At 33.8% G+C, this 25,627-nt stretch overlaps 1 protein-coding gene across 2 annotated transcripts in view; it reads right to left on the reverse strand.

Moving 5' to 3' along the window:
• Positions 1 to 25,627, reverse strand: part of LOC135684700 (uncharacterized) — a 52,386-nt gene that overhangs the window by 26,517 nt on the left and 242 nt on the right. Inside the window, exons 1-2 of one of the 2 annotated variants that reach the window (XM_065200345.2) lie at positions 8,771 to 25,622; positions 8,527 to 8,677 (exon numbers count right to left, since the gene is read on the reverse strand). In XM_065200345.2, coding sequence (XP_065056417.1) covers positions 8,527 to 8,677; positions 8,771 to 8,791 — 172 coding nt within the window. In that variant the 5' untranslated portion in view covers positions 8,792 to 25,622. Of the gene's footprint in view, positions 1 to 8,526; positions 8,678 to 8,770; positions 25,623 to 25,627 lie in introns of those variants that run through there. The other variant, XM_065200338.2, reaches the window with a different exon arrangement.

Raw genomic sequence — 25,627 nt, forward strand, 5'->3', positions numbered from 1 at the left:
ACACGACGTTTTGCATATAAAGAACGTCTGTATGTAAAATTTCTAGGTAGGGAACTTTATGAAGGAAAGAAGATTCTAGATTTTGCGTTTATATGAAAATTTCTATTCAAAATAAAAAAAAATTTCTTGAATGGAGATAACTTCTGGAGAAAATAAGTAAAGTAAGAAACTTTGCATAAAGAACTTCTAAAGAGATATTGAAAAGCATGTCATTATGCATAAAAAAACGTCTCTTTATGAAAGTATGAAGAAGGGAGTTTTGTGTAGTAAAAATGTTTTTACGAGAAATTGAATGGTAGGAATTTTTTTTAGAAAAAAGGTTTCTATGTAAAGCTTGAAGGCAGAGAGTATGTTTCAAGAGAAAATTCGAAGAAGGCAATTTCATGTATAGAACGTGTCAATTTAGAAGTAAAATATGGAAAATTTCATAAATGGAAAGCGTTGCAAGGAATAAATTGAAAGGTTGGCATTTCTGTGTATGAAGAACGTCTCTATACAAAAAATAAAGGCAAACAATTTCGTACAAAAACATTTTGATGCCGGGTCAAAGGTAGGGCATTTTGTGGATATAAAGCTTCAAAGTTTATGGATGTAAACCTATGTAAAAAACGTTTGAAATTGCAAAGCAAGCAATTTGTGAAGAAAGAAAGTTTTTATTTAATATTCAAAGTAGGCAATTTTATGTGTGTAATAGTTTAAACTAAAATTTTGAAAGACAATATATTTGATGAAAAGCATTTGTAGAAAAATTTAAATGAATTTAAACTTGTGTATGAAGAAATTCAAGAAATATGAAGAATTTGTGTTCGACAAATTTTCCAGAAGAAGATCTCTACCCAGAAATAAGGGTTGGCCATTTAGTAAACAAAGAAAGTTTCTAGGAGGATTTTAGTGAAGACTATTTCAAGAAGAAATTCAAAGGTATGGAATTCTATGTGTGAAGAACATCTGTACGTAGATCTATCAGAGAGGAATTTTCGTGAATCAATCAAGTTTCTGGGTTTAAATAGGAAGTGACAATTTCATGTAATGAACAATATTCATGGAGTAATCGAAAAGTATGTTGTATGGTATATGAAAATTTCAAAGAGAGATTTAGAGGTATTCAATTTTATGTATGAAGAATATCTCTCAGGATGAACATTTCAATAAAAAAATAAGTCAGTGATTTTTGTGCATAAATAGCATCTCATTGCAAAGCTAAAAAAGGTGATTTATCAAAGCAGAAGATTTTCAGGAAAAAATTCAAAGGCAAAAAGTTTTGTGCATGAAGTACTTTTGGGTGAAGAGTTTCTCTTTGTAAATTTCAAGGTTGGCACTTACACGAAGGAACAAAATTTCAACGACAGCTTCAAAGGAACAAATATGCTTTCAATATGTTTTTTGTAGCAATGTCACTAAAATAAATGTAGTTTTGACTTTATCAGTGACCCAAAAAAATTATTGACATTAAAATCACTTTTGCTTGGCTCTCCAAATGCGCACGAAGACTTCTCCTTTCTCTACAGAAATGAGGCTTAGCTCTAAAAGTATCAAGCTAGGCTAACCATCTCTTTTTATAGATAAAGATAGATAAATGAGAACTTCGTGTATATATTATCTTTAAATCCTCTTGCACTTCTTACGGTCTAGGACAAAATGACAGCACAAGAGAATCTCCTTTGCAGATTATTATAAAAAGGTGGGTGACAGAAAAAGATTGAATGATTTGAACTCTTGCTGGCGGTGTCACAAATGCCAAGGCACAAGGGATGTGTATTAAGATGCACTTTAAGACGGCAGAGCTAAATTAGCATGCTCGACAAAAAGTTACTAAAACCGACAAATTTATCCCCCATTCAAAAGGTTTTCAGTTTTAATCGTGTCACAACGATAGAAGTCTCATGATTTACGTCATGGCCATGTGATGGTCAAAGATGGGGAGCGTTTCTTTTATCAGTGAATCCGCCGATATTTGACATGTCAATGGAGATCAAAATGTAATTTATCAGTATCTTAATCTCTTTAGGGATCTAAAAGTTTGTATTCTTATAAATTGGAAGATTTTCAAGCTGAATAACATCAAAACTGAATAATAAGTCTAAGAATGAAAAAAGCGTGTGTCTCTTCATCAAAGAAAATAATAAGCCTTAAGATAAAGATTATTTTTACATGGCAAACAAACATTTGGCAGGTTAAGAAAGTTTAATGCATATTTCTTCCATATAGTTCTAGACTTTGCTAAATAAAAGTTCAAACGATTGGTATTCAGAATTTTTTATAATGAAACAATGTGCGGTTATTATTTTCTTAAAACTCCATGTTGTTTTGAAAATCAATTTTGCGCAATGTGCAATTAAGAGCAATGTGCGGCTATTATTGTCTTAAAACTCCATGTCGTTTTGATTCAATTTTGTGCTCAGGTTTCGAATATCTTTTTTTTTTAAAAAGGGGCTGATGAAAAAAAATTGAGAAAAATATATAATTTCAACTAGAACTTGAAGCAGACAAATTTTAGCAATGTAATTTAGAAAAAACGTGAAAATGTTAAAAGAAAAAATATCTATCCTTTTCTCAAAACAAATCAAGTTTTAGAGAAAGTCACTTAAAAATTGGTAAAAGAGACGTTAATCGTTTTTGAGAAATTTCACGTTTTATTGGAAATTATGCAGGCAATATTTTTCCTTGTATCCTGCATCGTATATACCAGTTGTCACAGTGACAATTTTGTAGGAAATTTTTAATGAGACGCTCCGAGAGAAGTGAACCTAAAATATGTTTAAACATATCAAATGATTAAAAACTTGTTCTCATTTTGTATGCTATCTTTAATTGGCACTAGGTAATCAATATTCATTATATTCAAAAGATTTATTCGCAATTCTTTGTCAAAATCATTACAATTAGTGACAGGAGACGTTCTGCCAGCAAAATCAGCAAGAAGGCACAATTCTTAATATATTCATAGGCTCCGAGAGCAGGTATGCTGTTAATAAGATACAAAGTGTGTTCCACTAATGGCAAAATTTCGTTTCAAGTATCTTCGTACGACACCCTCATTTTTTTTATAATGCTTGCAGTGCCAGTGAGCCAGAAGATTAACACATTGTTGATACGGTAAACATTGTTGATACAATGCTGCCTATGCTCAGTGAAATTAGACCAGGGATGAAAAAATACTGTAAAAAGGGGTTATTGATTGGTTCAAAGAATGCCTGTGAACGATCTTTTTAGTTAATACTAACAGTAGACGATTTCTTGGTAGTTCTAAATAATATCTTATTCTACCTAAATTCTTACTCGGAGAAAAACATCGACATAAGCATTCCATCAATAAAAATGCAAAACCTCCCTCAGAAATAACATTGCCACATCCCTCATCAAATCAGATCTTGAGGCTACATTCCCTCGTCAAATAAGGCCTTGAGGCTACATTCCCTCATCACAAGCCGTTGGTGCATCGGCACAAGTTGCTTCACCTTACCCATACAAAATCCTAACCTTGATATAGCTTAATACATTCAAGTACAAGCAGCTAAAGGTTCTGGCAGAGAATGGACAAGAAAAGTTAATTTTCTCCCACCATAGAGCCGATGCACCAGTCCTACCTTAGTTACCTAAGATGTAAGAGGAGAAGTAAAAACATGACTGAATTAAGAGCCTAGTTTTCCTAAACGAAAAATAACAAGAACTTTGAAATGAATCCAGTGATGTAAACAGGCCCTAGCCTAATACAATAGAATAAATAAGGATTAGAGAAAACACACTACGCTTGATTTAAAAAGGGGAGGGAGGGACGGGAGAAGAGAACAGCGTGGAAACAGCATACGAAGTAAGCACGATAATCCCAACCAAAGGAAGTTAAATACACCCATCTGAGTCAAGGGACCCCACTTTCGTTCAGAAGCCCAAACATCAGAAGTCCTTCTTCTCTATTACTTCCAATGCAGACGCGGATCCAGCCAAAATTATGACCGGTTTCGGGTGCTTTACCCCGTTACGGTCCTGTGTGTTATTGGTCCATAAATATTGCTAAAAGTTGCTAATGAGAATAGCAAATGTGATTAATTTGCCCACACTTTATCTAAGATGTCACAATTTTATTCGGTTCAGCAGGTCCTTTGATCCTCTTCTTGCAACTTCGTCAATTTTTCCAAAATTTTTCCGAAACAACTAATTTTCATGAGTTTTTCCAAGAAAGAAAATTTAGTACCTCAATACAAGACCTCAGATTCTTATTTGCATACGTATTTCATTTTGTATCATTTTGTTTTAAAGGTCCACACTTTCGGGCTATGGAACATCGATATCGAATATGCTTTTTAGCTACCGGTTTTTTTCGCATAAGAGAAACACTTGGGCACCGGCTTTCACAGGTTTTCAGAAAACAATAGCCACCGGTTTCAATTTCGTCGCATAGATAGCATACTCCAAGCTGTCACTTTGAATGGCTCCTGATTTCCTCGATTTTGAATTCTTTGGGTACTTTGAGAAAAAAGATGAATTAGGAAGCTGGGAACTCTATCAAAATCTTGTGGGGTTCAATTCAGTATGTAAACGGAAGAACTGTAGTCAGTCAAGGAGAAATGCAGCAATAGTCAAAACTGAAATTCTGGATAGAAATTAAAGATTCACAGAGAAACATAGCCCTTAGAATTTGACCGGTTTTCTAAACCTGTGCAACCGGTCTAGATCCGCGCCTGCAATGGCATCAAAGAAGCAGATAAGGACTTGAATACCAAACTGAAGCATGACAATTGACACCCAAATGCAAACAATACAAATAAGCTAAAATAAGAACCCCTAGCGAAATCAAATTCTTCAACATCCTTCGTGAAATTAACTCTGATAAAATTTCATTTGATCAGCATTTGTTCGGCGATGCATTGGAGGTCTCTACAAAAATCAGATTCTTGAATCCTGTCAAGATACTGTACACGCTTATCTCTTAAAAAGCCACAGTCGAATCTTTCCTTTAACATAACCAATTCCAGCAATGTTATTTCTAGATTTTTGTGTTTGGATATTAAATTTTTCCAAGTAATTTTTAAATCCTTGCCAAAAAATTTCATCTAATATTTCCTCTGACTCATCTATCTAGTACAAAAAAGTTTCACTCTTCACCTTCTTTGTCTTTTACGCAAATTCGACTACGAGTTCACCAAGACCGTCATTTGCAGCTCATTCTCTTTCTACCCTCAACAGGGAAAAATACAATATCTATTCAACTGAGGATTACTCGTGGCTTTAACTTGTTGAGTTATTGCTCATAGATAGCGATTGAGACTGCAGTGGGTAACATATCTAAGCAAGAATGTGAAAAATGCCTAACGGCTACAAAAACTGCTCAGATCTGCTCTGCAAGCCATGCAGTTTTCAAATAACACTGTCTCCACGTTTACCGTCCAAACAAATGATGATTTTGCCCATTGGCTTATACAGGCAATAAAACGATGCCAAAATGCTCCAAAAAGACACATATTGCAATTAATTAACCTGATGCTTATCAAATAACAAGAAATCTGAAGTCCACAGTAGTTCTGGTCTACCTTAACGACCTACTTATTCCTTGAAAATTCCCAATATAACCTGTGTATAGAAAGATTATTTTGACTAGTGACACCTTAAAACGTAAGTGACAACTCTTGTAGGAAACGTGACTTCAAAATTATGACTTTTATTGGAAGGAGACACCGGCGCACCAACAATGCAAACACTACTGAGAATGCTTAACTTAAATGACAAAAATTGTGGTTATGAAGAGATTGTACGCCGCATGTCCAAAGAACGTAGAAAACTGGCCACAGAATGGAGATATTGATCTTGTATCTGCAATCAATATCGGTATTACAAATAAAATTGCAGCTAGAACAGAGAAATCCTATCAAGAAATCCAAATTGCAGAAAGCCAAATTTCTTAAAAGATATGAAAAGTAATCAAGTTTGGCTTATGCTACTGCACAAAACCAGAAAGCAAAGTTGCAAGGAAATCTTGATATTTCTGATCAGTAAACCACTTGATATGGTAAGCTCTTCAATTTGCTGAGAAGGATAACAGGGATAAGCAGGAATTGCAAAAATAAAAACGATAAAACAGATAAATTCACGAAACTTCAAACCACTAAATACAAAGGTGGATGACTTTAGGTTTGAATCTCGAACCATATAGCATGAATGTTTCTGGGAACTGTTCCTACTTTGCCATTCTCTTGTGCCCTCAACAATATACGGTCGAGACTAGAAAACTTGCCAACAGATCCGAATCTATTGGTACAGAAAAGTGTCAAAGCAAAGTATATTCGTTGTTAGTTTATGTTAAGAATTTCGTTACATATGATCTAAAATTGTAGAAAACCAAATGCTAGCTCGCGTCTTTTTAAACTATCTATTCAGGCTCATTGCTTGCCAAAAATCTTATCTAACAGACCGGATGAGGCTGTTTCGTAGATTGGTACAAGTTATGAAGGCTGAATTACGAAACACGAATATGACAGTCTATCTAAACGATGGCATAAATAATAGCTAGATTTAGAAGAAACATTAATGTTTTCTCAATGTTCCCACTCTTTTAAAGAAAAAAGGAGTCTAATCGATGGTATCAGTGTTAGCTTTTGAGTTAGAAGCCAGCTTTCATGGCGAGACAGAGAAGTTTATCCATTCCCTAAAGAGCCATTAAATCGTTTAAATACATTCTTTAATATTTTAGTATTCGTTAAGTTCTTATTTAAGCTCAAGTTAATAAAATGTTACGTTTAGGAGTTAATGCTCTTTAATATGAGGCACAGAATTTATCTATAGAAAATATCATATATATAGTTCTAAACAGGTACTCCAAAAGTCTCTTTAGATTTTGCTTGATTTGCTTGCACTTCTTTTGTTGGTGAAAGAAAATAAAACTTTGACAAAAACAAATAATTAAAGCAAGAAAAAACGTACAACATTTCAGTGATAATCAATATGAAAATCTTTGAAAGAATGGCCTTTATACAATTTTGAAGAATGCTGCTACTTTTTTAGCACAATATTAAGAGTTATTTGATCACTGTACATTCATAAAGATACAACTCTGATTCAGCACACAGAAAATCTAATTTTTGATTGATTCAGGAGTTTCTAGCCTTTGATAATAGATAATAGCAGAACAGAAGAATAAAAATGATGAAAAATTGTCTGTTTGATGTAGTTTAAGAAATTTATATCTGTTTGAATGCAATTTCGATTAAAGATTCATACTTCCGATATTTCTGAAAGGTCGTTTGCATGGCTCAATATCGTTTGCATTTTACAGCCAAAGTATTATATGGATTGCATATTTTTAAGAACAAAGACAAAATAATCCAATGTCTTTTCTACAAACAATTATTTTTTGAGGCACCAGGCACTTTTCTTTTCTAAATCACTTTGAGGTGTCTTTGAACTAGAACACTGCCAAATAACTGCCAAATAAAAGCTCTAAAGATCAAATTTTCATTTCTACAAATTAGCCGAAAGATTATTTTGCTGAAAATGAGATACTAATCGCTAGGAAACATTACGACAGAGTTTGTTAAAATACTTTCGATGACCTATAAAACGAAAAGATACCTTTGTGTTTGGCAAGTGACACTTATAACATCTTGGTTTAGAGCAATAGAAAGATATAGGCTATGCAAATAATCGGTGCTTCTGCAGACAATTCGACAACGGAGTGCTAAACTAATATTTTAGATGACGCAACGTGACCTGAGTGCCAGACTTGAAAATCAGACAGTATCTGCATGTTTTCAAGTTGACCTACTTCGTTGATGACGAGCCATTTTTTCTTCATTCAAAGCAGCTTTATCCATTGGCATTTCAATTTTAAGCATAACATGTATTCAATTCTCATAAGATCGTTAACACGTGTGTCCTGTGCCCTATGCTTTGTTGTCGGATCTATCCTTAGAATCTGCAGGTTTTCAAGTTGACCTACTTCATTGACAACGAGCCATTTTTCCTTCATTCAAAGAAGCTTTACCTATTGGCATTTCAATCTAAAGCATAACATGTATTCAATTCTCATAAGATCGTCAACTCGTATGTTAAGTCCCCTATCTTTTCAAGCCTGATCTAAACCTAGCATCTGCAGGTTATAAAATCGGCCTACTTCATAGATAACGAGCCGTTTTTTCTTCATCCATTTCACCTATTGGCATTTCAATTTCAAGCATAAAATGTCTACAATACTCAGAGGATCGTTATCTTGTATATCCTGCGCCCTACGTTTGTTGTCCAACCTATCCTTATGCCTCCAACAGATGCATTCGTCCATTATCTATGTGTTATAAATCCCAGCCGTTTGGATGCGTTTACAAAATCTAGAAGCATTGGCAATATCGTAGCCAGAATTACAGTTTGGGTTAGCGAGTTTCAATCTGTAACTTTGATTGCCTCAGTTTTGCCTGAGGCCTTTTTTGAGCTTTAGATGTTTACATTTCATTCAATATCACTCATGTCCGTGAACATCTGTTGAATAGACTACGTAAAAGAAAGCACTAACAAGAATGTTAACCGAAAGCCCAGTCTTACCTTCGTCTTCCTTTCGTCTGGCTAGGGCACAGCTTGGCAAATTCTTCGGCATCGGCGCATTGCTTCTGCAGATTGGTGAAGCGGATTGTAATGAACTGGAGTAGGAGTCATAGTTCTCCAAAGAACTAGATGGCCATGTCGGAACTGGCTTCTACGAGGAACATAAACAAATATTAAACAGAAGACAGTTCGATGATTCAATGAAAAACCGAAGAAAAACAAGATAAAATCCGACAAAACATACGCTCGTTCTTGCCATTTTCATTAAAGTGATTGGCTTGATGTTTAGCAGATAAAGAATCTTGACGGGTCCTCTTTTATAAATTACCGACAAACTATAAAAAAATTACGCAATACCAGTAAATATAAGTCCATTGTTTTAAAGAATGAGATGATATATGACATGTCATAGATGAATGGGGTGAAGATAACACACATGGTTATTGGGGAGAAGCCAACTTTAGGCGGAGGAAAGGCGTTGGCTTTAGCGACAACACTTATTTTAAAATACTGCAACATAAAACAGGTATTCTGACTAGGGAATAAAAGCTGTCAAATCCCATTCTATGAACTGTAGATCGTATTGATATCAACTCATGACCCAGTTACTTCAAGATTGATGCTCAAGTTTTGGGGGCTAACAGAGAAGTTCTGATTAAAAATAAAATTGCTACTAAGGTCAGTTGTTACGCAGCAAAACCATCTTGTTTCAAAACTTCCAAGGAGTCTAGACAAAATTAAAATTGCAATTTATCTATGGTAAGAAAGTATGTCTAGATACAATGTTACAATGAGACTGATGCTAAAGCTCAGTCGCTGAAGCATCGTTGTGCTGAAGCATAGTCGAATTTGTACACAAAACAGTATCGAAATGATATATCTCAAGATAGAATCATCCACCTTTAAACAGCAAAGAATGAGAAATATTTAAAGTAGATAGGAATATACAAAAACATTTTGCTCTTGATTGAAATCTAGTGTAGCACTATGTTCTTGTCTCGATGATGTTACACGACGAAGAAAGCAAGTCTATCTGGTGTAATCTGGAATATAACCTGTTTTAACAAACACCAGATAAAAGATACACTAAAACTTTCAAGAGGGAACTGTTTGTTTTAGACTTGCTCATCGGGTTCAACTGATAGAAGCAACGGATAAAATGTTAATAACGAGATCTTTGCGCGATTTAAATAAAAATAGAATTGCAACTAATATGCTGATGGTTTTGGAATTAGTTAATTAGAAACTGGCTGCAAAAACAACATTTTTCGGCATCAAAAACGGCAGGGCATTCCATTTGATAAAAAGACCTTTTTGAATAAAAATACTTTTATAGCAGTTGATGCATGTTTTTCAATTTTCAAGAATGCAAGTGAAAAAAGATTGGAAATGCACAACTAGTATTGCAGAAAAAAATTGAAATTATTCACATTTAAATGATTGGAAGCGTATTGCAAGCTCATGAAACAGGAAACACATTATTTGAAATTTCAAGCATTTTCAAAACAGACAATAATATATAAATGTATTCGGATGAACTGCGAAGATTTCAGATTTGAAGTTTAAAGAAATCCAAGATAAAACGAAAAACGGAAACAGGGCGTGGAAAAAAATACTTTGGTATGCTTTTTTTCCCTTTCCGTGCTATTTTCAAATTTTGAAGTACAAAGGAATTGTTTTAAAAGATTTGAAGCTCAAGATAGAAACATCGCCTCAGTTTGCTGTATTTGCAGTCTTGTAGAAATCACTGCAATGATATCAAACTAGGAAATGAAGCACAATATATCCATGCAAACATCAACTGTGTGCAAGAGGTTAGATGAATTGGTGAGTGTTGGGTTTGACACAAAAGGGCTGCTTTTCGAGCAAAGATCTTTCGAGCTCTCTAGAAATAACTTGATTGAACTGCCGGTTTACAAATAGTAATAATGTCATTAACAGTCATGGTTTTTAGGATAAATCGTTCGATTATTTTCAGGTTAACTACTTACAAAACCGTTCCAAAATAAAACAGAGTTTGATTTCTAGATACGATAGCGTATACTGTCATTTAAAGACCTGACAAATCTCTGCTAATAAAGAATTAATCTTGAAGATTATAGAGGTAAAATCATCTTGGAAAAGCAATCTTTTAATGCTGTAAACCATAAATGCGCTAGGTTTCAGAATGTGCAATATACTTCTTAATTTGATCATTTTAGTGGAAAGTTTATTGGTTTTAGTAACATTCTAACAGTTAACATCAATCGATGCTTTTAAATCTCTTTTAGACTGTTCCATTTAAAATGTCACCAAGAATAATGAAATTACTTTTGTGTCTTAGGTTAGACTTCGTAGTATCCCTTTACAAACTATTTTAATTTACTTTAAAAGCACTTTTGAGTTAGTTAATCCTAGACATTTTGTTTTGCTTTATGCAATTTAACTTGCCAAGTAAAATGACGACAAAGTCTCCACAGTTAAAAACTTTGTAATTTCTAATGAAAGTGAAGTATTTTCTGCAAATCCTTTCAAATAAAAAGATTTAAAAAATAATAAATTTTAGCCATTTTGAGACATAAGTGAAGGGCTTATTGTTTCCAGAAATTTTATTGATTAGGTAAATGTTACAACTGTGTTACAGTAAGTCACGAAGAATATACTCGTAGGCCTTTTAAATGAGAAGAATCATGTTTTGACAAGATTACACAACCGCCCATGTTTAAGTTCTGGAGGAGCTGGGAATCAAAAATGAGCGTCACAAAAGTCTACAATAAAAAGAAACTGTGTCATTATTAACCAAACAATGTGCTGTTATTTTTGGGACGTGTTGAGGAATTGCGTGCAAAAATCTGACGGGCAAAGAGACGATATAGATATATTACTAACAAAAACATATCGGCAGAGACATTTGTCTCTGCCGGTATCTGAAATGACTGCAACAGCAAAGTACATAGACGCGTGGTTAGAATAATTTTCAGAGAAAAAGTAAAGAGTTATTGGCGGAAAGAGTTTTCGAACCATTATGTAGTTGCATTAGGTTGAGTTCTTATTCTTCAATTGGATTTTTGATCTATGGTATGAGAAACAGATGTGACAGAATAGAAAAAAAAACGCATAATTGAGGTAAAAAGTCGCGAATAAAACATTCGTTCTTGCAAAACTTACAAGTAAGAGGTTTCAGAGAGAAAAAACAAACAGTATAAAAAACAAGCTTTTGTGGATGGAGTGGTGACTTAAGATGGCTAATCGCCGATTTGAAGTCAGATTGGAATAGACATTTCCTTCTTTAAAACCAATGACACAAAAGGGACAGCGTTGATGATTTTTAGGCCATGAAAAAACCAGTTTTTTTCTTTCATCCGTTGGTCCAACTTAATTAATCGCAAATTCTTCAAGGCAGTGATAGAAAAAAGTACAACTTTAAAGCTTCTTCTCATTTACAAACCATTTTCTCATATTCGCAAAAAACCATGTTTGCTAAGTTATTCAACATAGATTCAATTTTTGGATACTTTTCGTTGGACTAAGAGTGACCAACATCCTTGCTCCTGTTTTCAAATCCCCCTAATAGCAAGCAGAATCGCAAGTTGCCCGTTAAGTTTCAGAATGGAAAGAAAAATCAATTGCTTCTTGCCTTTCTTTGCCAAGTACCAGCAGTTATGATCGAACTTATGTGCAACGCTCAAACTTCTTGAGAATTTATGCGACTTTGAAGATAAATATACGTTCATAAACAACGATATCCAAAATTTGCAGAAGAGACGTTACAATGTGAACGAAGATTTCTATTATCAGCCAATAAGTACTTTCATGTGTTATCTTCGCCTTACATTATTTCTGTTCTACAAGAGTTAGACATTACCGGCCCTTTACTTGCTGTAAAAATATATCATAGAAATATCGTTGAGACGTATCTTGAACATTTAATCGCACGCAAAAGGCGATAAACTACGGAATTTTCTAAAAACAGGTAAACATATCCTGAAAAATTAAAATCCTGTCTTGAAATACCATCACAACTATAAACTCTTTGGGTTGATATGGGAATGAAGGAAAATATTCTCTTTCAGTCAAAACAAGATCTGCAACTTTGAAATATGTTTGACATGCTCGCAATTTATTCTAATTACTCCTTTTAACCCCTGTGTTCATTACATACGTCATTACTACAATAACAAACCTGATCAAGCCAGATATTTTATTGGTTAAAATCATAGAAACGAAACTTTCCCTCGGTAAAATTTCCTTATATGTCCGGACAATTGTTGCACTAACTATGCGGACAATCTAAGTAAAATAGTGATGAAGATCAAGGTTCTAAAGCAGCGCAAGTGGAGATTTCATTAAAGAATAAACAACTGAAGGAGAAAATGCTAAGGCGACATGATGGTACAAAAAGTTCTCTTTTCACAGAATTTGCGAAGCATGGAATGGCTAACATAACAGTGAAGGTTTGCAGTGCATAGAAGATGCTCAGAGTATTGGAGTGGAGAAAAATAGTGACCGATGCTTTTATAAATACTGTGTCTATAATGTATATGCAATATAGCTACAAGTATAAAATATCATTCTTTATAAAAATAGCTACTAATACTGCGTTTAAAGCTTGATCGAGATCTTATCGTCCTAATGATTAGGATGTTATCGCTCTTTATACTGATAATGTGGGTAAAACTCTGATTAGAAATTAGTGGAATATGGAAAATGTAGAAAATGTAGAAAAAAAGAGAAAGAAAGAAAGAAACAAAGAAATGTAGAAATCTTAAACATGTACATAAAACTATGCATATGTAAAAAGTACCATTTTTGAAAGTACCATTAAGCCATGGCGCAAAAATTAGATGCAAAGAGACAAAGATTTGTGAATAAGAACTAAGCGTGTACATTTTTTCAAACTTAGCGCATATCTTCAAAACCGTTAATACCCTAAATCTTCCTTAATTATAAATCCAGTCGCTAAATCTCTGAGTCATTTTATCAAACTTTATCAGGCTTCAAAGCCGTCCTTCTGACGTGTGAAATTGAAGGTGTGTGAAAACTTGCGCCATTTAAAAGGAATGCGATAATGAACACTGGGTGTCTACGACAGACACAAGATTCTTTGCGACTTCAGCCAGCGTTTTATTTATGGATATTTGGAACTTTGTTCAGGCTCTTGACGATATTTAACCTCGGGTATAGGTACATTTCTAAACATTATCGAGTCTTCTATGAAAACTGGTTGTTCTGCAAACAATATCCTGGGTCTGCAGCAAACTCAGATATTGGTTTGAGCCTTATTTAGGATTCACGTAGATACCTCTTGATTACTGCAAGGTTCATATAGCTGTAATTTTGTGTCCCGAAGCCTATTGTATGCAAATGATGCCAGGATTAGATTTCTACTACAACAAGAAGTAGCCTCGTCTACACACAAATGAATTTTATAAACAATATGGTTTTTGTAAAATTTACCTAAAAACTTTGATTGTATCGAAAAGGAATAGAAAAAATGAAGAATACAAAATTAGTTATGGAGTTCCTGAGAAATCATATCAAAATTGTTAGCTAGCTTTATCTAAAACAAAAACCTAAAATTTAACTTGTCTTTCCAGGAATAGCAGGAATCGCAAAATTTTGAGATAGCATATCTGAGCTCAATTATAATTTACAATCAGCTTCTAAGGACACAGACAAAATAGCAGGTCAGTTGTAAGCTAAAATTACCGCAAAAACTGGATTCTAACACTTTGCATTTTTGCGTATATTTTGGGGTGTTCTGTGAAATTTTAAAAAAAAACTACGAAAAAGGTGGATAACCAATTTTAAAATCTAGAAGCTTTGGATGTCATCAGAGAATTTATTCTACAGACTCTATACCTACGAGATGTGAATTCAAGAAACTTGAAAATATGATTTGCCCAAACGTATTTTAGCTTTCATTCTAAGCAACAAGAAAGTACTCAGTGTGGTAGATTGCATAAAGCTACCAAAAAATTAAAAGATCAAACGTTTTTTTTCAGAAGAAAAACGTCGAAAGGAGGTAGAAAATATAGTCTGAAAGATACACTATTTAGTGTTTTGAACAGGGTAGTTCTAAGCTGGTAAAGCTCTGCCTAAATAACATCGAGCACGCTATGAGAGACCGGTAAACAGTAATCTTTGTAGTCTAAAGGAAACAAGAATTCGAAAAAAAAGATTCTGCTGCAATCAAAAATGCCAAAAAGACTGATACATGCAATTTGAATGCAGAATTGCGCTTTAATCGAGCGGAATTATAAAGAATTTTAGCGGTATCATGTCGGTAAGGCCAGCAGCCGCTTAGTCAGAGAACTGTTTATGGTATTACGAGTTTTTAGATAAGAAAATTCCTAGATATTACTCAAATCAATAACGAAAAGCTCTGCTTTTTTCTTCATTTGTTACATTTACACAGATAGCCATCACTCATTGACGAAACCAAACATACTGATAGATAGCAAAAGCGTTTTTCTTGGCCTCAAACCGTTTCAATGTTTAAAATTATGCAGTAAAACATGCTCTTTCAAAGGATCTTGTAACGAGTCCATATAGCGGCACATAAAACTTGAAGTCAGCGTTTAGACGGGCAGCGTTTTCTCTTCCTGGAACGCTGATCGTAACATACCGCACATATGCAGCCTCTTTGATGATTCGTAATTATGTTATAAGTTCAGCCAATACATAAGGTAGTCTTTTGGATTCTTGAATGGTTGTGGGTAGCTGTGAGGCAAACTGGGCGAAAATATTGAACAATTAGATTAAAGGTTAGGCAGTGAACTGCGTGTTGAGCAACTTAGAAAAGGAGTATTAACGGTTGGCACAGAAAAAAGGAAATTTTCCGACAAAGAAAATGCTCATAATGATTGTAGTGCTTTCCGTTTAAAAACAATCATTAATTTGCAATGCAAGATAAGCAATAAACTCCTTCCTTGCTTTTCTAGAATATTCAGAAAAGATTTTCAATGTTTGTATGGGCAATACCAACTCAATCTCTCATTTCAGAACAGATTAGCTGTTTCAAAATGGATCTTGCTTAACACAATGACTTAATACCAGTTATGCTACTAAATCCGATAGATTAACTTGCAGTGAGGTATTGTAGCGTGCCTTGATCAGATGTGGTAATACAATCAGAGTTGTGTAGTGATGGATTTCTCCCCTTTAGTTTTATCAAGAAGTAGAGGGTATTTCCGCAGGTATAGAGTTACAGAAAATGGTGAGAAGAAATTAAACAGAATTTGGTACAAATCCCTACTTTAGAGTTTGTTATAGTTCTAATGAAGATTGTTATTATTTGTGGATGATTAGAATAATGTAGCATCAAAATCCGGTTCAGAAATAACAATTAGGCAGCAGATTTTATATCTTATTCATGTGATGGCTTTTTAACTTTGGTTTTTTAGATGTAAACAAAACAAGATAACACAGGATATGCTTTTTAATGGTTCGACACATCTTAAGGAAAAGGAACAGATTGTGGGGCTAGAAAAATGCTGAGTAGAATAGCAGAAGGGGGTTTTTCATTTCTCAGAATAGAGACAACTAGGCTCTTCCTGCTCTGAAGACCGCCATTCATTTAGTAAAAGTATTTCTTAGAGTCATCAGTACGTAGAAAAATTGAGAGTCGGCACGCAGGCTATCAGTGCGGCCCATTCAAAGTTTTAGGGTAAGCAATAAATTTGCGGTTTTCAATGCTATCATTTTCAAATCTTTAGTTATTGCTATAGTTTCTTGAAAGTCTCGGATTGAACTGTCAGCTACTAGTTCATCATGCTGGGGACAGAAAATGTTTCCCCAAAGATATAAGTGGACAGTTACAGATTTAGTTCTTATTGCTTAAAATAAAAATTTTATTTTATTACTTGGTAAAAAGCTTGGTAAATATTTATAGGTAAAAATGATAGGACTTGTAGTTTGATATGATATGATTTTAAAAATTGATTTGAGCGGTCAAGTCAGTTAACAAAGGCTTCAAAAAATTTCATTTTACAGCTCTGACTTCAAACCAAATAATCTGTAATGAAATTCAAAGATATTTTTAACTAGTTTTGTCTAGAGTACGCCCAAAGTGACCTTTTCCTGGTTTAAAATTTTAAAGTGTGGGTGGTTAATGCATGCTATATGCTAACACAAAATTTAAACATTGCTACAGCAACACATGACTTGAACTTTGTAAAAATTTCATTTTTTATGTTATGTTACACAGGGCAAATTGATATTACGTTTATTCAGCCCAATAAATATCAAAAATTGGTTTTCAAAAGCTCTAAAATGTCGATTTATGTATGTGTCAAAGAAGCAAATTGCTGAGCTTTCAAAGAAAGTTTAAATTCCAGTCCTGATTGGAAAGTGATCGAAAAAGTCTGCATGCAATTCTGAATGGGTGCGTTACAAGTTAGATGCAAAAGACAACAAAAGTAGTTGACAATGGAAATCCTCTGCATTGAAAGTTTCTTAGAGCTTTAGCTTCATAGATGCAATACAAGTACCCTTAACCAGGGCTTTCAACAGTCTCCAAACATCAGGAGAGAGGGAGTGTCCAGGGGTGTCATGGAGATGGTGCTGCTAATAGAGCAGAGAGAGTATAAATAGTCAGAAATGCGTGAACTCATTTGGTCTGCGCACAGCCTGGATTTTATTTGTCATGGTTCTCGGGCGTTTCGTAGCTCATAGAACCTCGAAGAACCACTAGGAGTTGTAATCAATCGCAAAATCAAAGAGAGGAAACCACCTTAAGAGGACAAAAGATCCGCATTCAGATTTACTATACGAAAAACGTTATATAACATCTTAATGATTTGAGCAGGACAAAGATGAGCCAAAATCCATGGCCTTATGGAAAACAAGGAGATATTGAAAAGATAAGCCAAGATCGTCACATTTTGCATAGAAGACATTTCTATGCTCAGCCACGTAAATCAGAACAAGGCAAAGCTTGACAGATAAATGTTAGATGTATATAATATTGATTTTACATATAAATTTTGCATAAAAGCTCAGACCAGTCATCTTGCAGCATAATTATAGCGTTTCGGTCGTGCTAAGCGTCTCGAAGATAACATTGCGAATTGACACTTTTCGACGGTTTCTGAAAAGCGGTGAGAAGGACACCCTTGGCATTTGATACGCAAATCAAGAGAAAGTTAAAAAGATGTAGCGAGTCAAATATCTTGAAGAATAGGCAAGAATGCTTATTCAAATTCTCCGTTCAGTTTGTTATAAAGGAAAGCATGGATTGAAAATGAGCCGTTCTCTTGGTTGCTAAACATAGTATTTACTTCAAAAAAACTAGAGCTCATAAAAGTGATACGAAGATCTCTTAATTTTCTTAGTTTGAATACTTAAAGATTCAAAATTCATAACTACCACCTTCTTAAAAATAGCCCGTTCCCCTTCGACATATAGCTACACGTTTTTTAAAAATAAAACTTGGCGCCAGCTTCACCCTGGTCTTTCTCTTTGTTCTCAAAATTTCAGGCTCTTGTTTTTCTTATTTTTTTTCTTATTTCCGCAACTGAATTTCCTATGCATAGCGGACTTAACATGTGCTTCATAAAGTAACTAATGATATTTTGCCTATCGATTTCTGTTCATCTGTTGCTATTTTGCATTTCTCAATTTTTTGCTGGTTTTTTATGAGTTTTGTTAATTTCAGCCTGCCTTGTTTTTAATTTTGCACTTATTTTTAGGCAAATCTCAGCCTGATGTTTTTATAAGGGATGTTCTTATAAAAGCATGTGCCAAAAGCAATCCCAAAAAGATGTTATCCAAGAATTTATCATAGATCAACAAAAATGGTATCACATTATCTATCATGTAACTAATTGTTTATCAAGATCGGCTAAAAAATTCCTTTTTTCTTCGAATAAAAAAGGTATGAATTTTAGATAAAGTGTAGGAACAATTAATCTAAACGGAATAAAAACAATCAAAAACAAAAGGAATTAATTTTCTTTGCATTTAATTGCAAAACGAAAACAGATCAGACATTTCTCAGCTTGGGTGGCTTGTAAAAGAGGTCAACTTTGATGAGAAATCCCAGCCAGCTTCAAGGCAAGGCCTTGCTAATTAAACTACGGTGTAATTTCAACCTGGTTCTTAAGCGTCCAGCCCAGCAACATGTAAACAAAGAGATTTGCTTCTACGCGGTAAGACAAAGAAAAATATTATGACAAGTATTCGGAAAGAGTTAACGTGCTTAAAAATGTCTTAAATTCCGCCACATGTAGTGGTTCAACACAGTGATGAGGCAAGCCTCGTTTATCTCAATTAAAAAAACCACAATTTCAAGTGTGTCCAATTTAAGTGGCATTTTTCATTTCATTTTTGTCTTAATCAACAGAGCGAAATTTCAAGTAAACAAGTACAGCAAATTAGACAAAGCACTGGTTTGATTATGCGCTGCCTAATTTCAACGCATCCTGAAGGTGGCCGAATACTGTTACATGGTCTTACAATTACGTTCAACAGCATTCTTCCAAAAAGTCACCAAGATGAAAGCATTTAAATTTCTCAGAGCAAAAGGGATAAAAATGGTGCATTCCAGAAACTTTATTAGTATATTTAAGGTCGTATCGATACTCTTTCATAAGATATAACTAGGTGATCTATGAAAATAGTAGAAGTTTAGAAAAGGCGAAGAGCAAAGGATACCGTAGTGAGCCTTTAGGGAGTCCATTCATATCAATATACAAAGATGCGTACTCTCTAAAAATTCTTTAAAACCATTGCGCATCCAAAGACAGAGAAGATTGGCAGATCGTTAGATATACATAAAAGAGAAGTTGAAAAGAACCAAAATTGCAAAAATCGTTGTGTCTTTTGCACCAGAAAGCCTGTTATAAAGATGTCATCTACAACAAAGCGTACAAAATGCATTAAGAACAGAGCCAGACAATAAGAAGCCAGTTTAAATAAAGATTCATAATTTATTGAACTTTGGCAAACATTAGCAACGAAATAATTGATCGTAAGGAGCTTAATAGAACGTGACTTAGGAAAAGCTTGATAATCCGGAGCCTGAATAGAATGATGGTGCAGAAGTACTTATTACTAACCCAAAAAAATTTATCAACAAAATGGGAGAAGAAAGTGTACAAGGACTGTTTGTAATTAATTAAATTACGTATACATCTTAAGAGAAGACTGACTGAAAATCATATGAAGAGGGCTTTAGAGTGAAGGAATGAATAGAAGTTACATTCATTCAGGATATGAAATTCACCAAAGAACGAAAATGAAATTTGAATATGATGAGATTGGCAAGCAAGATCGTCTAGGTTTTCATTATCTGTGATAGTAGACTCCGATAAGGGAGTATCTCTGACGTGTCAGAAAATACAAAGTTATCCTTCAGTTATATAGTTTGATTAAAAGTACTCGAGATAATGAATAGAAAATAGCGAAATTATAATGCGGACGAATATTAAAAGAATAAGAATGTCAATCTGAAAGGCGCATCCAAGGCTTGAAAAAGCAAATGCTATACTTTTGAAGGCAACGTTCGGCAGTGATTTGAGCAAATAATATTAAGTTTACTCGACGATTAATCTTTTGTGCCAAAATAGAACAATATTTTATTATTGAAAGGTTTTCGAGTATAGAATATCATGCGAGTTTAGCAGGTAGAGCATTCGACTTCCCACTGACGTATCAATCATGGTATTTGAAGCTATCGAGAAATTCCGCAAAGATCAAGATATTGAGAGTAATAACCGAAATATTTTGGCTGCTACTACGGATATTCTGGCTGCTAAAGACTTGATACAGAATAATATATAACTTAGAATTGCAAGGAAGGTTTCTGGTATGATATTTTTGCAATTGGGCCCTCTTTGGTATGTTGTTTACTTCACCTCGGCTATTTCTCTCTCTACAGAAAAAGACACGCTGGAAACGATTTTCCCAAAATATTTTGAAGTTACCAAAATCTTTTCAAATTAATGCAATATTTCAAAATTACAAAGCTACAAACTTTAGGAATGAAGTTTTCAGGACTCTCGCCGATGCTTACGGCTAGAGTCTTTTGCACTATCCAAAAATGCGAAGAAAACATCGGTGTTCATTGGCTGAAATTGTTGTTTGTTGTCAAAGTCTACATTTCAGTTGTCTTTTCATAAATTGAAATTTTGTCAGCAAGATAAAGAAATATTAAATGTGCATGGCCGAGAGGTTTTGCGAGAATCCTTCTTTGTGCTGGCTTTATTTTGGAGAGTAGTGCGGGCTTTTTCTCTATGCTTGCAAAAATGACTTACGGACGGCAGCTGAGGCAAACTATTCTGCGATGGATTGTTAAATATAACAGAACTGATTGCTTATTAGTGACTGTCTACATAAAGTAACTGGAATAATTTTTTCCAGTTGCTTGCATCATTACGTATATATACAAAGATTTGTGATTATTTTAAACTTTATTCCACGATGCATAGCACGCAAAACATGTGTGCACATTCTAAAGAAGAGTCGAAAGTCCTATCCGAGAGGTTATCATCAAAACGGATATTCTTAGATTTTTAACACCAATGCATTTGTTCTAAAATATTGAATATTGGATCGACAAGCGTAGATTTAGAAGGGTTGGTGACACTTAATAACAAACTGCTTTTGCCTTAAAGTGCATGGATACACAAATCTTAGTTGCTAGACTGTGAGCTAATTAGTTCTTACAAGAGTCTTATAAAACATTTAAACCATGTCTATAAAATCGTAGTCATACGTAGCCAAATACCAGTGCAAAAAAACCTTCTGTAAATGGAATATTTAGAAGAACCCTAGTCATTTTCCGTTGCACAGCAACAATTAACTGCTGGTTGGAGAAGAGGCCATATTCAAGACATTTTGCGGATTAGACTGAAAAGACTAAAGTTTTTTTTCAAATTTATCACTCAATCTGCAAGTGCCGTGCAGAATAGAATGACTAGTTAAGCCAGCAAACATAATAAGTAATTTAATAAACAAAGAACTTATTGGTTGGTTTGGGCATTCCTTTTCGCTATTTTACTTAAGTTGCAGTTATATTTGTTAGACATTATGATAAAAAACATGACAGAGAGTAGGAAAAAGATATCAGTGAATAATGAAACGAAATCTTTTGATAAGCCAATTATCTATAAAAAGGGATTTTCTCTTAATCATTTTGTTTTCTATTATCTTTGAAGCATTTTTGTCTTTAATAAAAATGTACTCAGAATATTCAGTGGAACAAATTTTGGTGCTATTATCCGACAACAAACAAATTTGGATAATTTTTAACGCATTGTGATAATTGAAACCAACCAAGGGGAGATACAACAGTCATTTAAAATTATGAAAATTTTTCACTTTCTAGACTTTAACAAACAATCTTCTCTGTTTCTCTGTTTATCTACAAATTTAGGTGAACCTTATTAAAAAAATCTCCAACGCAAGCAAATATGATCTTTTGTCCGCATGTTACCAAGCATTAAGTAACAAAAGCTTATTGTGCGATATTTCCTTTAGTAAGTTATATGTTACCTAGACATTTTTGACGGCATTATTCAAAAAATTTTCGTATGAATTCAGCAATACTTTGTGGATTCCTTTCAATAAATATGATACAGAATGTATTTTGATACATAATTATATACAGTGTTAGAATTTTTGGATATGAATCGACTTTTCCTGCAGATATTTTGAGCAGCAAATATGAACAAGTTCCAAAGATTTCAAATCATTTTACCTCTTGCATCTTCGTAAACATTTGTGTTCCGCATTGATCTTTTAAGGCTTTAGCTATCTAATCTATTACTACGAATCTATAAAGATACCTTAGCGAATAAAATTATTTTTCATGTCATTCACTAAAGTATGTGATATCCTTCGACAGCTTTGGACTTCTGCCAAGATCGAAGTCTATCATTAATCTATTTTGATATTCTAATGGTGCAATTACTTAGCTTATTTTGAAATCAAACGTCAAATAATGATCACAAATAAATGCTTAAGAACCTCCGGTCTAGTTATTCATGTTTTTACATATTCAGCAAAGGGAAACAATTGCCATATTGTAAAAGATTAATCCTAACACAACGGAACATAGATTTTTCCTAGGAACAATGAAAAAATTTGCTTTGAAACTTTACAAATCTTTGCTTATCAACTTTAAAGAAACTAGGGTCTAAAACTGTAATGGAAATAACTTCATAGCGATCTTAATAACGTTGGGTACAGTGGAGTGAAAATCACTGCAGCTCTATAATACTGAGAAGGCTCAACTTTAAACAAGCAATGTACAGAAGTTTCCATAACATTTGTAAACAATAAAAATGTCCGAATCAATTATCAACCCAGAGACAGAATTAACATCAGGAATACCTTATAAAAGGCGGCAAAATTTACAGTTGATAAATCCAAATTGTCGAGGAAAGCTCAGGATAATGTAACGAGACTCAGAATGAACTTTTTGTTGACAAAATTGTCAGAAAGAAAGCCCACTTTTTAGTACAGTTTCTGTAAATTGAGCTGACAATGTCACTTTAAAGGAAAAGATGACAGAATAGTTGGTGTATTAAAGTCCATAAAGGGGTACACTGTATGCTTTGGCTGCACAGATGAAAAAAGATACTGCCATAAAACACGTTTGAAAAAAGGCAGCGCTTTAATACAAGCAAAGAGAGTATTATAGACGCTCAAATGCTTTCTGCATCAAACTTTTCAAGAAATTTGAACGATGATTTCTTGTTCTAAATTTCTAATTAAAACTTATATACATTTCTGGTATGGTGTCAAGCTTTTTGAAATTGATAATAAACACATATTTGGACTAAAATACAAAATCTAGTGTTTGTTTTTGTTTAGTGATAAGATGTACTTTACAAGGCTTATAGAAACAAATCAATAAAATCAATTTAAGACCACAAGATTAAAAGTTTATGACCATTTTGCCCTTTAGAATCGCTATTTGTACATAAACACACGCAATTTCTGTTACTGAATCACAAATGCAACTGCCAATATTCTTGCTTATTTAGTAAGCAATGAAAGAATACGTGAATCATATGGATCATAAAGTACAGCATAGACTGTATGAAAGACATAACTTTATACCATATACGATATTCTAACGTCCAATAGAGAATAGTACCACGTAAGTAAGAAAATTCCATCAATAACCCGTCAGGTAAACTAGAAGGGACATATGCCATACATTGTTGCGAATAGCTCTCTTCACATTCTTAGTTTACGGAAGCTTTGAGTTAAAGAATACAGTTTTGGAGTTGATAAAGAAGCATTTGATCTAAGAAGAGCAATGAATGTGACACTGCAAACTTATGGAAAGTTATTTGAAAGATTCACGACACAAAATGTTTGTGCCAAAGGCCTAAAAATTGCAAGCTGGAGGTCGATAAAAACCAAAAAAGAGGCAGAACATCAGACACTTGAAACACATTGCATGATGCAAAGTGTGATATGGTGATATAAAATGTATAATTCTAACAAATTGCAAAATTTGCCTCTCCTACATAGGAAGAACCAAACAGCGTGGAAGAGACTCAAAACAGATAATGCTAACTTGCAGTTAAGAGAACAAGGACAGCTTGGAAATTTTATATTCTGAGCTGACATACAATACCAGAGTCAAAATGACATTAAAAATGATGCAGAAACCTGGCTGATCCATTATGGAGACAATAATAAGGAGGAGTGTAATCCGTGTTGATAATAGCATCATACCGTTGCGAGGCAGTCTAGCATCCTGCTACTGAGTAAAGAGCGTCTAGCAAATTGGCTTTTGAGGCAGATGGATGCCAGAAGACGAATCAATGCGCAATGCAGTTTGGAAGAATCCTGCATTTGCACTATCGTCTAGGTTTATGAAGAAAACGCGGATCATACTGTTTGAATTTAATCCTTTGGGTTAATTTTCAAAGTTACTTCCCAAAATTTAGTGATATAAATATTATTTTAACCTGTGTTAAGCAAGATAATGCTTGATATGGAGCTGTTCTAATAGGACCGAAAAGGCTGAAGACATCATTAATAAGTTGCTATTTAAAAATTCAAACATAAAGGCGATTTGATTTCAAAATTAAAGGGAAAGGCCTTGGTGATATTCACAGGCATATGAAAGTGGAAAAATTAATAACTCTTAAATTAAGAGAGAAAATTTAGACTAGCAAATTGCCTTATTAGTTTAACATTGCTGCTAACTGTGCTGGCTAATTAGACATTAATAGTGATAATTCAAAGTTTTGAGCAAATATTATAAGTTATGCGTGAAGTTAAGCTGGATCTATGCTATTGAAGTTGCTTATTTTCGCTTATTTTTCTTTTAAATTATACATTTATCTAAATTCAAATCAACTCTCTATAAGTATAAATTTCTTTATAAATCTGCATAGTTTTTGAGCATGCGTTATCGTGCTTCAAGTCGCAAAAGCAACAGGTATATAAAATGTCTGGTTAGCTTCTAAAACAAACGAAACACCGTAGTTGCGATATTCTTCCATTTTTTATACAAGTTTATTGCTGCAGTTTAAAAATATCTTAAGAAAGAACTATGCATTTGCCTCTGCAAAATCTTTTATCTGCGCATGCAGTCAGAGCATCGCAATCAAGAAAAATTTAGACAAATTAAAAAGTCTTCAATCGAAATGATTTATGAATGCCTCTTATCAGCACAGATCCTAACAGATTCTGCAGAAATCTGTTGTACAATTTTTAAAGTTTATTTACATAGAAAAGCCAGTCACCATTTACAGGCAGATTTAATCTGAAGGAATTACAAAAAAATAACAAGAAAGTGGTAAATCAAATCTGCCAAACAATAACAGTTTTGCGCCGAGAAGTAAACAAAATATGTTGAAGAGAAATGTAATGGAAAGCTGGTGATGGAAAGAATCCTCATCTTAAATAAAAATAAATCTTTATTAAAAAGTTGTATTCATTTAGCGTACAATTATTTTAATTTCAAGTCGTTAGAGAAACCAATGCAGTGGCCTAGCCATTGAGATCCATGTCTTATAGCTTTCTTAAAACATACAAACTCAACATGAAACATTGATAGCTAACGTTGCAGGCCAGCAAGCGCAAAGCAAAGCCATTTGGTCTGCTTAGAAATGAGGCAATGGCATAGTCAAAAAGAAATACGAATATAATG

This window comes from Rhopilema esculentum, chromosome 10, assembly GCF_057945365.1.
Source record: "Rhopilema esculentum isolate cy_ngs chromosome 10, ASM5794536v1, whole genome shotgun sequence".
Lineage (NCBI taxonomy): Eukaryota > Metazoa > Cnidaria > Scyphozoa > Rhizostomeae > Rhizostomatidae > Rhopilema > Rhopilema esculentum.